The sequence below is a fragment of the Talpa europaea genome (genome assembly GCF_964194135.1).
Source record: "Talpa europaea genome assembly, chromosome: 8".
NCBI classification, from domain to species: Eukaryota; Metazoa; Chordata; class Mammalia; order Eulipotyphla; family Talpidae; genus Talpa; species Talpa europaea.
Genome location: NC_140075.1, coordinates 92,085,068 through 92,101,672, shown reverse-complemented (window position 1 = coordinate 92,101,672; position 16,605 = coordinate 92,085,068). Strand labels below are relative to the sequence as shown.

At 37.8% G+C, this 16,605-nt stretch overlaps 1 protein-coding gene across 1 annotated transcript in view; it reads right to left on the bottom strand.

Annotated features, from left to right (window-relative positions):
• Positions 1-16,605, bottom strand: part of SYNE2 (spectrin repeat containing nuclear envelope protein 2) — a gene marked incomplete at both ends in the record, with an annotated part of 255,875 nt that overhangs the window by 124,533 nt on the left and 114,737 nt on the right. The window contains 6 exons of the mRNA XM_084241092.1: positions 1,220-1,357; positions 2,280-2,462; positions 3,672-3,812; positions 6,089-6,244; positions 9,153-9,312; positions 10,434-10,699. Coding sequence (XP_084097218.1) covers positions 1,220-1,357; positions 2,280-2,462; positions 3,672-3,812; positions 6,089-6,244; positions 9,153-9,312; positions 10,434-10,699 — 1,044 coding nt within the window. The remainder of the gene's footprint in view (positions 1-1,219; positions 1,358-2,279; positions 2,463-3,671; positions 3,813-6,088; positions 6,245-9,152; positions 9,313-10,433; positions 10,700-16,605) is intronic.

Below are 16,605 nucleotides of genomic sequence, written 5' to 3'. Positions count from 1 at the left end.
AATAAATTGGGGAAATGCAGTGTTTTTGTAACTGTTACCATAGGAGGACAATATGCCAACAAATCTCAAACATCAAGGAGGTAGGAAGTCTGTGATTCACTTAGGAACACACTGTGCTATTCTAACGATATCAAAAGGAGTTGGATCAAATTTGAGGTCTGATTACTCTAAAAATTGTTATAGAATAAACCCTTTCCTAAGAAATTCTTTCTCATAGCTGAGTAATATGAGAGAAGGGAATTATGGCTTCAAACTAAAATTTAAGCCAGTACTCAGCATCTGGAAGATTTCTTGGGAGTCATGGCCCAAGTTGAAAACTTCTTTCATTTGTTTTGTCTTTGCAAAGTAACATAGAGATACAGGGCACCTGTAGAGTACCAAGAAGAATGAGGAATTTGGAATCATGGCATACTAGAACTGGGAGGAACAATGGATTGATTATCTAATGTTTTATAACTGCATATATTTAGCAGTTTAATATAATAAAACACATTTATTATCTCATAGTTTCCATGGCTCAAGAGTCAGGCACAGTTTGGGTGCATCCTCTGCTCAGGACATCACATGGTTACGATCAAGGAGCTCTCTGGACCTCAGAGTTCCCTCCCAAGATCATTCAGGGTGTTGGTAGAATCCAGTTGTAGGACTGAGATCCCAGTTTTCTTGCTGGCTCTCAGTTGAGAGTCACGTTCGGCTTTTAAAAGGTGCCCTGGGGTTCTGGCTCCATGGCCCTCTAATAATATGGCAGCTGATTTCCTCAGGTCATCAGGGGACACTCCAGTCTGCTATGAAGGAGTCTTATAATCATGTATTCATGCTTAATCATGTATTCAAGGAACTGACGATCCCATCACCTAAGTCACATAAGGTAACCTAATCAATGGAACAACTATCACATTCATTTCCTGCCCACACTCAAGGGAAGAAGATCATGCTGTTGGGACTATTAGGAGTCATCTTAGAATTCTGCCACCGAAAACCATCACTGCCAGTCAGTTCAACATTCCTACTTCATAGATGGAGGAGCTATGGAAGTCATGCTATCAAAAAAGCCACGAAGTAGCTATCAGGACAGAGACCTAGAGCTTACCACTCTCCCAATTGTCATCTATGATGAAGTTTTTCAGGAAAGGGAAAAAAAAGCACCAGGGTGGTCAGCTAAGTCACTAATGATCACGCACATTTGAAGGCTCACAGGAAGGCCTGAAGGAACTCTCACCTGAAGGATGCTGGCACGCTGACTCAGCAACTTGGAAGAATCATAGTCAGCAGGATTCACCAGCAAACGACTGGTGTTTTCTATCCAACCCTTGGTACTCTTCAAAAGATCGTGATATTCCTCCATCTTAATTGTGGCCTGTGAAAAAGAGTTAGTATCTGCCCATTCCCCCTCCAGTTCTGACCCAAATTTTAAGACTAACCCTGGCCCTAGGTGGAATGATTTTAAGAAAATCTTCCCCAACACTTTGGTCTCAGCAAAGATTCCAAGTTAGCCAACTAAGTCATTTGGGTCCCATTGTTTTCCCTTTTCTTTTTTTTTTTTTTTTTTTTTTTTCAGATTCTTGGAATCTGTCTATCTATCGTTTATTTTTGAAGTAGTACTGCCTTACAACACTGCATGTGATTTGGGGGACTAGGTCACACCTTTTCAGATGTACAGCACCACACCACACCCACTGCCAAAGTACCCATATTCCTTTACCCTAGATCATCAGGCCCCTCCCCACTTTGTTTCCATTCTCCCTCCCCCTCTAGTAGCTTCAACTTTCATCTTATGCTTCATTCTCAACACTGGATTTGTATTTGGTCCTCCTGTACAGGGCCTTGTTCAGTAACATTCAAGATCCTCTAAGATTAGGACCCTGCTTACTCTTGCTGGATAACTTGTATGACTCACTCCCATGACCTGTACTTGGAGAGGGGTGAGGGGCATCTTGTCCTCCCCACCCCCCCAACCCCTGCCCACCCAGCCACAACACCCTTCTGTGTTATTGGCTCCCTCTATGAATTCCTGACATTGCCTGATCAAAATTCCCTGACACATCAGGAAGCCCATTGCCCGCCTGGTGTCCAGCTGTGGTCTGACTTCTGGATATTTGTTTCTGCCTGCACAAGCAGAAAGTGCCCACCTGAACCCAATGTGTTTGGCTCTAGCACAGGTCTTTAAACTGGGAATTCAAGGGGAACTGGCAGCTTCTGAACACATAGTTTTGTTCTGTTTTGAACCTATTGCATTATCACCACATTTGATACACAATTATCATATGTTACGGTTCTACCTTATTTAATTGTGAGGTTCTAGATTCCGCTCTCTGTGATACTTGCTGGTACCGCTGGAAAGGAATCATCAAGTTATCCATCCACTCTTGAGCCTGTCCTGGGTCCTGTTCAACGATGTCATGAACTTCAGAATCCAGCTCATTTAGCCTGGCATGCCAGAGATCCAGCTCATCCCACATTTTCTGGAAAGGGATATAAGAAGTAAATTTGAATGGTTTGTGGTGTCTATTCCCAGTTTTCACAAGGTTTTTATATTTTAAATGCTACCAAAACAACACCACATAGATAACATTACAGATAAAGTTATCCACTTATGCCTAGCAACCTCCTGTGACCTAAAACTGAAAAACATTTTTTTCTGATCTCTCTTAACTCTCACTGTGTCCATTTCAGTATGAATTAACTGTAAGGGAGCAGAGAGACCTGGACATTTCCTGAAATGAATGACACCAAACAAGGTCAACATAACCCTGATCTTTCAAAAGTAATAATGAGGTAACATTATGTTTAAGAGGCTTTAGTGAGCATCTGAACCTATTTATACCGATATATATATATGTACTTGAGCTGACAATTTTTGTTAAATTTAAAAATAAAACTAATAAAAAGAAAATCTGTGCTCTGAGTCAGGATTCATGCAGTGGCAGAAAATTCTAGCCACATATATTCATTGTACTTCTTTTGGCTCAAGAAACCAATAGGAAATAGGTTGGATTCAAATGTGGATTTGCCTGGGTAGAGGAAATCTCAAAGGTAAAATATTCAATTCTTACTTAATATTTGCTTAAGAACACAATTTCCAGAAGTAGAAAAATAAAACTTGTTAAATTTGCTTATTAAGAGTCCAGTATTTGTTCAATGGTGAGTCATATTGACTTATTTTAAAATCTCTTCATTCATATTAGATTTCCTGAAAATGTAGCCTAGAATAACAATGCTTTCCAGATAGAGGTGTTTACTTGGGAGTAAAGGAGTAGAATGTTTTGTGTATGTACATTTTTCTCTAAGACTTCATTTTCTAAGCTATTTTACAAGGGAATTTCTGTTTTTCTTTTTTCTCTTGAAAGTCTAAAGAAAAGCTGGTATTAAGAACATATCCTATTGAAGTCTTTTTAAATCAGTCTTCCCAAGACAAGATTTAACTTATAAAAAAGCTAGTTCACAATCACAAACTCTCGGGAGTTTGGGTGCATTCCAACAATGGAAAACTAAGAAGAATTCATAAATGCAAACTTGTTCAACAAGTCTCTGCAGGTATGACTGTTAGCTAAGGGTACCCTTATGAATCTGGGTAGAATCTCTGTGCTTCAGTTCATCCAAAGAGCATACCCTGTGATAACTGATAAACAAGGGGCGTACCAAATACCGAAGAAGTTAAAGGAGGTGGTTACCTTTTGAATTTCTTGAGCTTTCTCAATATTTTTGCTTTTCTGTTGCAACATCTTTTCTACATTATGAAGCCCATTGTTAATTTCACTTATTTTTCTACTCATTGCATATGACGGTGAGATTTTCAAGACTTCATTGCTAATCTGTTCAAAGGACAAAGACACACATTTGATTACAGATCTTCTGGGCACTCTATTCACTGGTTTAAAAGATACAAGTGATAGTCACATGGCTATGCAATTTAACTTTGGAAAATCTTTGAAGGGCTAGAGGAAAATTTCCAAACCATACTGGCTAATGCATTAATCAAAGGAAAATTTAGCAGATAAGGAAATGGCAGCTGTCCTGACATGTCCTTTTCAAGTTAAACTGAAAAAAGAAAACCAACAACAAATTATAATCCACAATCAGATATTTGTAGAATGCAATCCAATGTGCTGTGTTGGTAGAAATACCCAATGAATTATTTGAAACATACCCCAATGGAGCAAAAGATAGGAAAATATTCCTGGGAGATAAATTAAATGGTCTTTTCATTTTATGAGAAAATCTTCTGCATAGATCTGTTTTCAATGAGCCAAACTTATTCTTAAGTGGATTCTCATTATAATCATTCACCTTAACAGTCACTTGGGTGGAATAAACTTTTAAAACAAGCTATTTCTTGAGGATGCATAAAACTTAGTTTTCCTCTGTGTTTCTAGCATGCTTTCACAGCAATCAGAAATCTAGCAGCTCAACAGTGTAATTTTTCAGTGTAATCATTGGGTGTAATCATTCAGTGAATGACTTTCTTAAGAAAATAATTTGTGCTAGTAAAGATAATAAGTGAATGTTGAATATATCATTTTCCCAATATCTAAGTTGGTTTCCTTGTTGTTGTTTTTTGTTAAGTTGTGTTGCTAAGGCATTCTCCAGGCAGCCACTAAATAACTACGTAATACATTATGCTTTTGTATAAGCCTTTTCCCTTTTAAAAATCACTCTTATCTATAATTTCACTGAGACTAAAAAACTTCCGATATATAATAGGTAGACTATAGACACAGAAACAGCAACACTGCCTAAACGACTTCTTTAAAGTCACATATCAAAGTAGTGGGTGAACTTGAATGGAGACTTGTCCAAGGAATCCCTGTGTTACCAGACCCTAGAGTCCTTGGCTCTTTTCACAGTACAAGATTGTTTATACTTTTATATGACGTTTACATTCCACAGACCACACACAGTCAACATTTTTAGAAAAAAAAAATGATCCTGTATTAGTTTTTTAAAATTGCTATGTTAGATTTTTATAGCTTTGCAAGTAGTACCACAAAAGTAACTTTCTGAGATTTGGGGCAGTTATTGTCTTGGTAGAAATGCAACTCATTTCTGTGTACATGATTTAGGAAAAGTAAGCACTCGCTTTAATTGTACTGTGTTGCTTACATTTTTAAGACACATCACACAATAAAAATCAGTAACTTTTTTTGCAAATATACAAGTAACAGTTGAAATTATCAACCTTAAATTTAAAAGAATAATTTTGATTAATGCATACTAAGGATTTTCACAGTATTCACAAGAACGACAGTTTTTCTCTTAACACTTAGTATTCTCTTAAAATAAAATCAATACTATATGATCTTTAAGAAAGTACCTCACAATGGCTTTTCCTAATAGGAGTTTATTAAGTTTTTTGCCCAGGTTAGAGTTTCCTAAAAAATCTGTCAGAAATGTTAACCAAGTTGAAATCAGATGTATTGTGCATTTAAGATTTATTTGACTTATTAATTTAGAGGTAGTCGAGGCTCCATAAAGCAATACAAAAATCCGGTGGGTGGAGACCCAATAGAATTTTGTTGCATTGGTTTTAGGCTGCTTTTAAACAATGCCTGAGCGCTATGAAACATTTCCCACCCTTTCTTCCAATCTGAACTCTCAGGTATAAAGGTCTTCCCAGGTATGCTCTGTGAGAATTCAGTTACCATCATTATTACAAAGACATTTTGTATTAAGCACTAGTGAGTTATGAGGTTTGTATTCTTATTGCCCTTGATTGCAATTTCAAAATGTTAGCTGGGAACATCTTTTAGCACAACATATTATTCATATCCAAAATTTTAAAGTGATTCTCCAGTAAAAAGAAAAAAAGCCAAGTAAAATATAAAATGTAACTTTACTTTTAAATGAAAGGGGAAAAATAAGTATCCACAGCTAAAAATAAGCAGACTGTCTAATTCTGTTATCTCCGTCATTTCTTTAAAGTTACTTCATCTCAGTATTCAATACACAAACATATCACTTTACCGAGTTCTATAAAAACAGTCATGGCTGATATAAAGGGCAGATGAAAATGTGACATTAAATGTTATTTTTCTTCTTTATAGTCATTCAATACCATAAAGAATAACACTGGTACAAACATTATTATTACCTTCTCATCTACGTCGTCTAAAGCTTTTCTGCATTCTTCCACCTGAGATTCAATCTCTGCAGGGACTATGGTGTACATTTCAGAATACTTGATTCGCAGTTTTTCCATAATATTCTCAAAAGTTACTTTCCCTTTCTTAAAAATGCTTTGAAGCTCCTAAAAACATCAAGAGAGTTTCAATACTCACCGGATGGGGTAAAAGTTTAACTCTAAAAATGAAAGCTGCTCCCCAGCACATCCTTAAGATTTAAATGAGTAAATTTTGCATGACAAAACTTCAGTATTGATACAAGCCGATTAAGCCTGAGAGATACTCAGTTTAGTCAGAGGATGCTTTCTAATTTGTAAGAATGAAACTTGATATCTCTCCCCAGTGTCAAACCATTATCCTCAAAAGGCATTACAACTCCAGCTTCTAAAGTACCTCAAGGATTTAATGATATCTCCCTTGCAGTCCAGATCTAAAAAGCTGTTAGTAGCAAAAAGTTTCAAAGAAGTTTTTATTTTGTTATTAACTTGTTACCATTTCTGCTCCTTCCTACATTATCATCACAATAATTCAAGGCCACTAAAAGCCCCAAGCTTGAAGCAGAAGTGTCTGCTTTCATGTAATTGGACAGCCCAGAGGAGCTCAGCTTCTTTCAAAAGGGAGGGTTCCAGTTCCATGCAAAGAATGTGGGTTTTAGGAGATAAAAGAAACCTAAACAGCCTATTGGTTGTGACCTAGAAACAAAATCTGATCTACCTTCTCCTGCACTAATTAGAAAGGAGAAACTCATTTTGTTTGGCAAAGTTTCCCAAAGATCAAGTGGAAAAATACTTGTTGACTTTACTGTGGCTTTTGGGGGTGGTTTTGTTTTTACAGTAGTTGTTCAGTGGCATTGTTGGTGTTAATGGACTGAGTCACTGCACTGGAGAATGACAATTCTGAATGAGTCTGTGATGTGTCACTTTTTTCCTTTCCTTAATCTTCAACAGAGAACAAATCGAGAGAAAGTCAAAGAACAATTGCAGTCAGACAAAAGCAGTGTTTGAGGAATAAGTATATGCTGCTTTATCTAGACTGAGTCTGGGAGTACAGTTCTTCATTCAGTGCCACAAAGAGATGGCTTCCCCATGAGGACAGCTTCTGTGAGTAAGTTTCTGTGAGAAAGATTAAGTTTCCCTTCCCAACATTAATGACCAAAAGCTCTAACACCAGCACGTGACTTCTGAGCTAATTCCCAAGTGTCATTTTTGCCTATTACTGGCCTGGAATAAGAAGAAATCATTCTGAAAAAAATGAATTACCAAATGACCCTTAGCATGTGTACTGCTCCTGGGAGAGAATAAATATATTTGGTCTTGTCCCTGGCACAGAGCTTCTAAAATCCTTGGGGGGCCTCCCTGGTGATGCAGTGGGTTGAGCACAGTGCTGTAAAGCTGTCTGCAGCCTCTGCAACACGGGTTCGAGTCCCTGCCGGCCGGGGAGATGCCCACATGGTACAGCAGACCTCTCCTGTCTCGCTTGCTGCGCCCCTCAGCAGTGCTTTTAGTCCGTCTGCCTCTTCTGCTCCCTGCTCTTTCTCTGGTGAATCCTCTCACCCTCCCACACCTCTGACCTGTACTCCAGCTCTTGTATAAATCTTTTAAAAAAATAAAATCCTTGGAATTTTCTGGGTGACAGGGTGAGAGCAACATTTTTGTTATACATGTCCTTTTACCATACTTGATTCTTTTCCCAAGCAAAATGGGGGCTGGGTGCTATTTTAAAGGACAAGTTAACCTTAGCAATTTGATCAATCATATTTATACAATGGCAACGCCATAAAAATCTTTCAACTCTTAAATGATGGAGCTGATGAATATATGGAGAACTGGGGAAGAAGGGTATGCCAGACAGATATGGAGCCTCCATTCCCCAGGTCCCCAATACTTGCACTATGTGTCTCTTCCATTTGTCTGTTCCTGAGTCATATCCTCTGTAATAAACCTGTGATACATTCTAGCAAATTACTTGACCTGAGAAGGAGGTCATGGGAACCTTGACTTTATAAACTGTCAGCAGTTCACAGAGGTCCAGGAGTAGTGATTGGTGTCAGAAGTGGGAGTTGTCTTGTGAGAGTAAGCCCTTACCAGTGGGGACTATGCTAACTCTGGCAGTTAATATCAGAAGTAAATTGAATCACAGGAGATTCAGTCCAGAGAGTTGGAGAAAATAGGTTGCTGTGGGGAAAAAAAAACCCATCATATACATTTGGCATCATACATGTGAGTAAAAATAATTCCACTTCCATCAGGGATAAAATATTACATCCTGCTCAAGCAAGCTAACCTGCTACTCAAAGGTGGTCTTGTTAGGGGGAAAGGATGTCCTGAACAAACTCCATGCAAGCTTTGTGGACTCCACCCCCACTCCATCAAGACACTGGGAACTACAAATCCCATGATCCCCAAAGGGAGGTTGTGAGGACCTGAGGGTGGAGTAAAGTAGCCATTTTCCCTGTTTGTGTTTTTAACCAGCCATGTGAATGGGGGTCACTCTCTTGGCCAGGCAGCACTTGGTCTCGGTGGGTCATTTGGGATTCCAGGTCAGCAGAATGGGTAGGACACATTTTAGAATTTATCTCCCTCTTTTTCTCCCTGAGTTATTCATTCCCTCATTTCCCCTTTCCTTGTAAATTAACCTTTGATTAACCTTTTGTGTGTGCTTGCAGTTTAAGTTACCTTTAAGCATGCAGGTGAAGACCCACAGTCAGGCAACCCATTTTATATTGGGGTTGCCCTGTAACAGTCTGAAGACCTGGTTAAACAACACACCTGAAATATGGCTGATCAGTGCTGCTTGGTCTAGAATGGCCTACCTCGCAACTTGGTTTCAACTTTGTTCTCTGTCTCCTCCAAACACACTAATCTGTGACTCTGTACACACCATGCCACAGGGCCTTGGTGTGTATTGTGTGTATTTTCTTCTTTCCTGGATTACTCACTGCACTCTTGTCACCCAGTTATCTTGTCCCCAAAGACTTTGGATTCAAGACCATGAACTTATACCAGCACATTCACTAGTTCATTCCCCACTTACCTCAAACTGTTCTGGGTGGTCTTGTGATTCCATATTTTGGAAAGAAGTTGTGGTCTGCTGAAATAAGTTCTTTAAAGTAATTATTTCTTTTGTTAAAGAATGTCTGTCTTGGATTTCATTCTGTATCAATTCCTTATTTTTCTGAGCTTTCTGAAAAAGTCTAAAACATATCAAAATAAAATTTTTCTGTCTTCTTCTGTGAAATAGCTTTATTTCAATAACTAACACAATTATCTATATAGCTCACAAAAGATTTTTTCTTGAGAAAAGTACTAGTTTTTAATGATTTATGTACTGCATAAACATACATCAAATTCTATCACTTAATCAAAAACCTTTCCAAATTATTCACCACAAAATATACTCTTTTTATACTTTACATTTAAATTGCCATCCCTAACCTTTTTTTCCATGTAACCCTGAATTCAACTGAACATGACTTAGAGGTATCAATAACATCATGGGTGGGTTCTTGGGGATAGAACACCCCCGACCTTTTTCTCTCTATTAGCCAACCCCATTAGCTATGGTGTAGTCACTATTTTAGTAGAGGAGCTTAAGTAGGTAAAACCTTTCTGTGAGCAACTTGGTAAGTAACTCTAGCTGTAAATTTATTATAACTTTTGACCCAGTGATTCCACTTCTTGGCAACTTCCTCAGTGGATTAATCACAGAGGCAGATAGGCATACTATCATAAAAATATTCACTTCAGTGTTTTTATAAAATTAAAAAAAATACAATTTAAAGGTCCTTCAATATTGGGAACTTTGTTAAATAAATCATGGCACATCAAATAGTGAGATATTATACAACTATATTTAAAAAAAAAACATTTAAAGGCATAGGGAAATAAGCATGACAATGGGATAAATGATTCCACAGACTACAAAACTGTAAGTACTAAAATTACAATTTGTCTAAAAATATCACAGTAAAAACAATGAAAAAAAGTGATTTAAAGTAGTTGTTGCTAAGTGGTAAAATTAGAGATGGAATTTTTTCATTCTAATCCTTTTTGTGTTCTTTAAATTTCCTTCAATGAATATGTATTATTAAGGTAGAAAAATAGCAACAAAAAATTCATAATATCCTGGGTAACACCAGGATGAAGACATGCTTATTTTATTATCTTTAATAATAGTTTCCATTCTTTTTAATATCTATTAGTATATGGGCTCAACTCAATACCATATCATTTGTCATTATTTGATAATATTTTTAGATTCTCAAAGTTCAGTATTTTCTAAATTTTAAGCTTTATAGTTTTCCATAAATCTTACTTGTTACATCGTTCTTGCATAGATGTAATCTCTTGAAATGCTGGAATAGATTCCATAGCCTCTAAGTTTTCAGGGACATTCTGTATGCCTTTTATGCGCTGAAGAAGTAGGGCCAGTAACAGCTGCTGGTTCTCCACATTCTGTTCATAGTGGTGGAAACAGTCCAGCAGTTCAGAGAGTTCCTCTGTGCTCGCTGCCTCCTTTGTTTTAGAAATTTCAGGGAGTTCTTCTTGAAGATTATCTAAAATAATTGCTTCTCTTTCAATCTAAACAAACACAAAAACAAACAAAAATGGTAAGCATATGTTTACCACTTCAGAACCAGAAATAGAAATCAGAAACCAGATTTTTTTGAAAACTGACAATTCAAAGGGTTCCTGATACCATAGCCTAGCTCAGAGTAATATTTATCTTCTTGAAGTTGGGAATATTATTCCTCCATTATCATAATCCCATAATCTCCAGCTATTGATGACACAGATGAGTGATTGAAATGAACTGCTGTTATGAGCTAAAGGAAATACTCTTGAATATTTCTGTTGAATAAAGGAAATACTGTTGAATAAAATATTTTTCCCTTAGATAAATGAAGCAATATTTCTCCTTAGAAAACCATTGACAGATGATTGGATAAAGAAGATGTGATATATACACACAATGGAATACTATCAGCTATAAATAAAGGCAAAATCCTGCCATTTGCTACAACATGGATGGACCTAGAAGGTACTGGTTAGTGAAAAACTCAGAGGAAGAAAAACAATGCATGATTTCATTTACATGTGATACAGAAAGAAAACATGCAACTGATTTAAATAAGACAAACAAAAAAAAAACCTTTTTAGACTATAAAATTGAATTCATGGTTACCATAAGGAAAGAGGGAAAGGGGAAGAACCAGGTAAAAGGCATCCAATTGTATGGTGAAGGATGGAACTAGACTTTCAATAGTTATATATACAGATGTTGATTTATAATGATACACAGATGAAACCAATACCATATTATAATGCGATGTTACTTCAATTAAATTTCACTTATATGTGGAAACTAGAGAAACTGAACAAAGGGTTAGGGGAAAGCTAAACCTTGCAAGCTGACAACTGATTGAGGAAGACAGTAGGGGAGTGGAGGGAAAGGGGTCAACACAGGGGTGAGAGTGGGCCTCCCTGGTGGCGCAGGTGGTTGAGCGCAGCACTGTGAAGCTGTCTGCAGCCTCTGCAGTGCCAGTTCAATCCCCGCCAGCCGTGGAGCAACCCACGTTGCGTGGCAGACCTCTCCTGACTCGCCCGCTGCTCCCCTCAGCAGTGTGTTTCAGTCCATCTGCCTGTTCTGTTCCCCGCTCTGTCTCTGGTGAATCCTCTCACCCTCCCGCGCTTCTGGCCTGTACCCCAGTTCTTGTATAAATAAATAAATCTTTAAAAAAAAAAAACAAGGGAATATGGTGATGGATCACAGGTGCTATAGTGGTGTGAGAACCACAGAGAACACACCTGAGGGGAGAAATCAAATACTTCACAAAATTTAACAGTGATGTAAGAAAATGAATATGCATTTTTAAAAAGGCCATTAAGGTAGAAAAATTTGAAATACAAACAAATTCATTTTGTCACATATAAAAGTACCAACCATGGTAACAGACTCTTGCATTTTTAGGTCTTTACATGATATAGCTTTTATTGAATGGATAAAAGCTACTATAAAATCTTACATTGATTTGATATTGTAAAGATCATTAAAGTTGAGAGTTTAGTGTTTAAAAGCCAGGATGTTAGTTTGAATTTACTCATTGTGAATCTGGACAAGTTGCTGAAGTTCATGTTTCTGACTTTCCTCATTTATAAAATGAGAACAGTAAAAATTTTATCTCATAGGATTCTTGTGAGGACAAATGGGATAATCTAGAGAGTAACTTGCCCCCATAGGAACAAACAGGCAAAGCTTTCTTTACTGTTAACTTTTTAAATTGTGGTTCCTCTGGCCTAACAGCTGTTGAGCAACACATCATTCCTAATTCTTCTGGCCTCGTGGCAGTAGAACATTTCATCCCAACAGAACCAAGCCCTAGGTCCTTGGTCTTGTATCCCCACCCATTGCAATGACCAACTTGGCTGGGACCTCAGAACCATTAACATGGGGGACAGGGTATGTTTCTGTTTTATCACCTACAGGACCTCCTTGGGTTCCAAGTGAAAGCAGTACATCCCTATCATGAACCAGCATCAAAGAAGGATCAATTCTATTCCAGAGCTCTAGCTGTTAGTGATTTAGTCACCACCTGGGATGGATCCCTTTCCATCAACTGGAGACTGCTGTACCTGGCTTGGTGAACATCAATAAACCCTCTGGACTCTGGACTCAACAACAAGCTCTATGGACTCCATCCCTCCTCCAATGTGATAGAGCACATTGGTGCTGCCTCTACATCCAATCATGTAGCCGCCAACAAGCCATGCTGATCTGCCAGACCCCTCTTCATCATTTCTCCCATCTTCCTCTTGCCCATATAATAGAAAGAGGGGACATGTGGGTTCCTATGAGCTGGCTACCAGCTGGCTACTCATGGGCAACTGTGACCTATTTGCCATCTACAAATCACAGCAGAGAATTCCTTGACTACCTATGGGGCATACCTCATATCACCAGGCAGGCCTGGGGATGCCTAGGCTGCTGTTGACCTGATTACGTGACTATTTCCATGGTGGTCTTGAGATAACTCTGCCTGTGATAATATCAAATACTTTGCTGATGCAAATGTCTCTTCATGTGTGGTCATGATGTCCCTTTCCCTGCCCCTCGTAAAACTTTGTCTCCCATTCCAAACTCACCCTCCAGACTTTATTCCTCATACCATTGTCCCATGATCAGCTTTCACTAGCCTGTGTAATTTCAACAAATGGCACAAGAACTTCTACTCAAGTAGCAGAGTCTTGCCTTGCAAACCTGCTCCATTACTGCAGGATAATACATGTAAAATGCTTAGAATTCCAACAGGCATACATTAAGCATTTGTACTCCTTATGTGAGGACAAATTTTGCTTGTGATACTCTTTAAAAAAATACATTTTGCCACAAATGGCAAGAGCTTATCTATTTTTATATCTGAGTAGCATTTTATTTTTATATACACCACATCTTCCTAATTCACTCATCTGTTGTTGGGCACTTAGCTTGTTTCTATAACTTATCTACTGTAAATAATGCTTCAATGAACACAGGACTGCATATCTTGCTTCAAATTAATGGTTTTGCATTTGTTACATAGATACCTAGGATTACAATTACTGGATCATATGGTAGATTTGTAATAATTTAAGAAACTTCCATATTGTTTGCCATAGGGGCTGGACTAGTCTACATTCCCACCAACAGTGTACAGAGTTCCTTTCTGTCTATATCCTACCAATACTTGTTTTTGATCTTTTTGATAAGGGCCATTCTCACAGGTGTGACATGATATCTCACTGTGGTTTTGATTTGTATTTCCCTGTGGATAAGTGATAAGCATTTTTTCAGGTGCCTGTTGGCCATCTGTATGTCTTCTTTCACCAACAATCTATTTAGCTCTTCTGCCTATTCTTTGATTGGGTTTTTGTTGCTGTTATGGAGTTGAATGAATTCTTTGTGGCTCTTGAATATTAGCCCCTTGTTATGTATGATGTGCAAATATTTTCTCCCATTCAGTAGGGTGTCTTTTCATTTTAATAATAGCTTATTTGAAATGCAAAGACATCCCCTGCTCATGGATTGGAAAAATTAACATTATCAAAATGGCCATCCTACATAAAGCATTTTATAGATTCAATGCTATTCCAATAAAAATTTCAATGACACTCTTCAAAGAGGTAGAACAAATATTGATGAAATTCATATGGAACCATAAAAAACCTTGAATAGCCAAAGCTCTCCTAACCAAAAAGGAGAATGGAGGTATCACACTCCCAGACTTCAAACTATACTACAAAGCCATAATAATTAAGACTGTAGGTACTGGAACAAAACAGACATATAGACCAATGAAATTGAGTAGAAAACCCAGAAATAAACCCACATATTTATGGACAACTTATCTTTGACAAAGAAGCAAAGGGTATGCAATGGAACAAGGACAGTTTGCTCAATAAATGTTACTGGGAAAACTGGACTGCTACATGCAAAAACATGAAGCTAGATTACTACCTCACACCATGCACAAAAACCAACTCATAATGGATAAAAGAATTGGATGTAAGACCTGACTTGTAAAATATACAGAAGAAAATAAAAGCAAAACACATGACATATATCTCAGTAACACCTTTAAAGACACATCCCCCAAAGCAAAGAAAGTAAAGGAAAAGATGAACAGCTGGGACTACGTCAAATTAAAAAGCTTCTGGACAGCAAAAGAGACATTAACCAAAACAAAGAGACAACCTACTGATTGGGAAAAAATTTTGCACACAATACTACTAACTAGGGACTGATTACAAAGAGCTACAAAGAGCTCAAATGACTCATCAAAAACAAAGTAAACAATCCAGTCAAAAAATGGGCTGAAGAGCTAAAAACAGACACCTCCAAAGAGGAAATGCAAATAGCCAACAGGTATTTGAGAAAATGCTCAACATCACTTGTAATCAGGGAAATGCAAATCAAAACCACAATGATATACCACCTTACCAGCAAGAATGGCACACATTAAAAAAACAGGCAACTGTCAAATGTTGGGATGGATGTGGAGAATAAGGAACTCTCCTACACTGCTGGTGGGAGTGCAAACTGGTCCAACCACTATGGAAAGATGTGTGGAGATTCCTCAAACTACTAAAAATGCAGCTTCCATATGACCCAGCAATTCCACTCCTAGGAATCTACCCAAAGGGCACGAAACATTAATTCAACAGGATACCGCACCCCTATGTTTACTGCAGCACTTTCTGCAATACGTAAGATATGGAAACAACCTAAATGTCCAAAAATAGATGACTGGCTCAAGAAAACATGGCATATATACACAGTGGAATACTATTCAGCAATCAAAAAGATAAACTCATGCCATTCACAGCAACATGGATGGAGCTGGAAGGGATTATGCCCAGTGAAATAAGCCAGAAAGGAAAAGAAAAATATCAGATGGTTTCACTTATAGGAGGAATGTAGGGGAACCAAATAAGGGATCAGGAAAAAAACTATAATAAATTAAAAAACAAAATTAATAGGAAATAATAATCAGAGACATTCGGCAGTGAAGGAGGAGGAAGAGGGATCAAAACAGGGGAGGGACGCACACAAAGGACTATGGTGATGTGCACAGGTAAATTGGTGGTGGGCATTTTACGGGGGCTACACCTGAGAGGAGAAAGCATGCAATGTACAAAAAGGAAGAATAATGTAAAATATACACATTTTTTTTTAAAAAGGATAGCTTCTTTGGCTATGCAGAATTTTAGTTTGATGTAGTCCCATTTGTGTATTTTTCCTTTTTTCCCCTTTCTATTGGAGTTCCGTTGCCAAAGATGGGTGTGGCGTACTAGTATACAGCTGAAGAGGTGTGACCCTATGCCTCTGCACCATAGTAGTTTGTAAACCAAAGTTACCACAAAACCAAAATGGAATAAAAATAAAAGGAAAACAAACCAGACTTCAAAAAACACTTTTTGTGAGCAGATAGTGTCAAATATTTGCATGAATAATTACAAAGGTCTAAATGAATGGGATATAAATTAATAAGATATAATTGCAAATGACCAAATAGCACTAGAGAGACTAATAAAATAAAAGGAACAAAAGTTTAGGATTATCTTAGACCTGGGTTTGAATAAGAACTATCCCTCAAGAAATATTTACTAAGTGCGAAGTTCAAGGCCATTGTGAGATTCTAAAATTATAGTAGTGAGCAAAACAGATGTGGCCCCAGTACACCAATCACTAACCCATTTAAATCTCTTGGTGCCTCAGTTTCCCCATCAATCAAATAGTAATAGTATTTAACTCCTGAGGGCAAGGCAGGGACTCAGTGACAGCACGTGTGAGCTGCCTTCTCAGCACAGCACACAGTTTTCTGTGGGAACTCAGCAAAGGCTGCCAAGGAAGATGGATGGGAAAGAACTAGATGGCAGCAGCCACACCAAAAGTGAAATTCACAAAATTTCTTAAGAGTTTTAACATTCAAAAGACACTTATTAGTCAA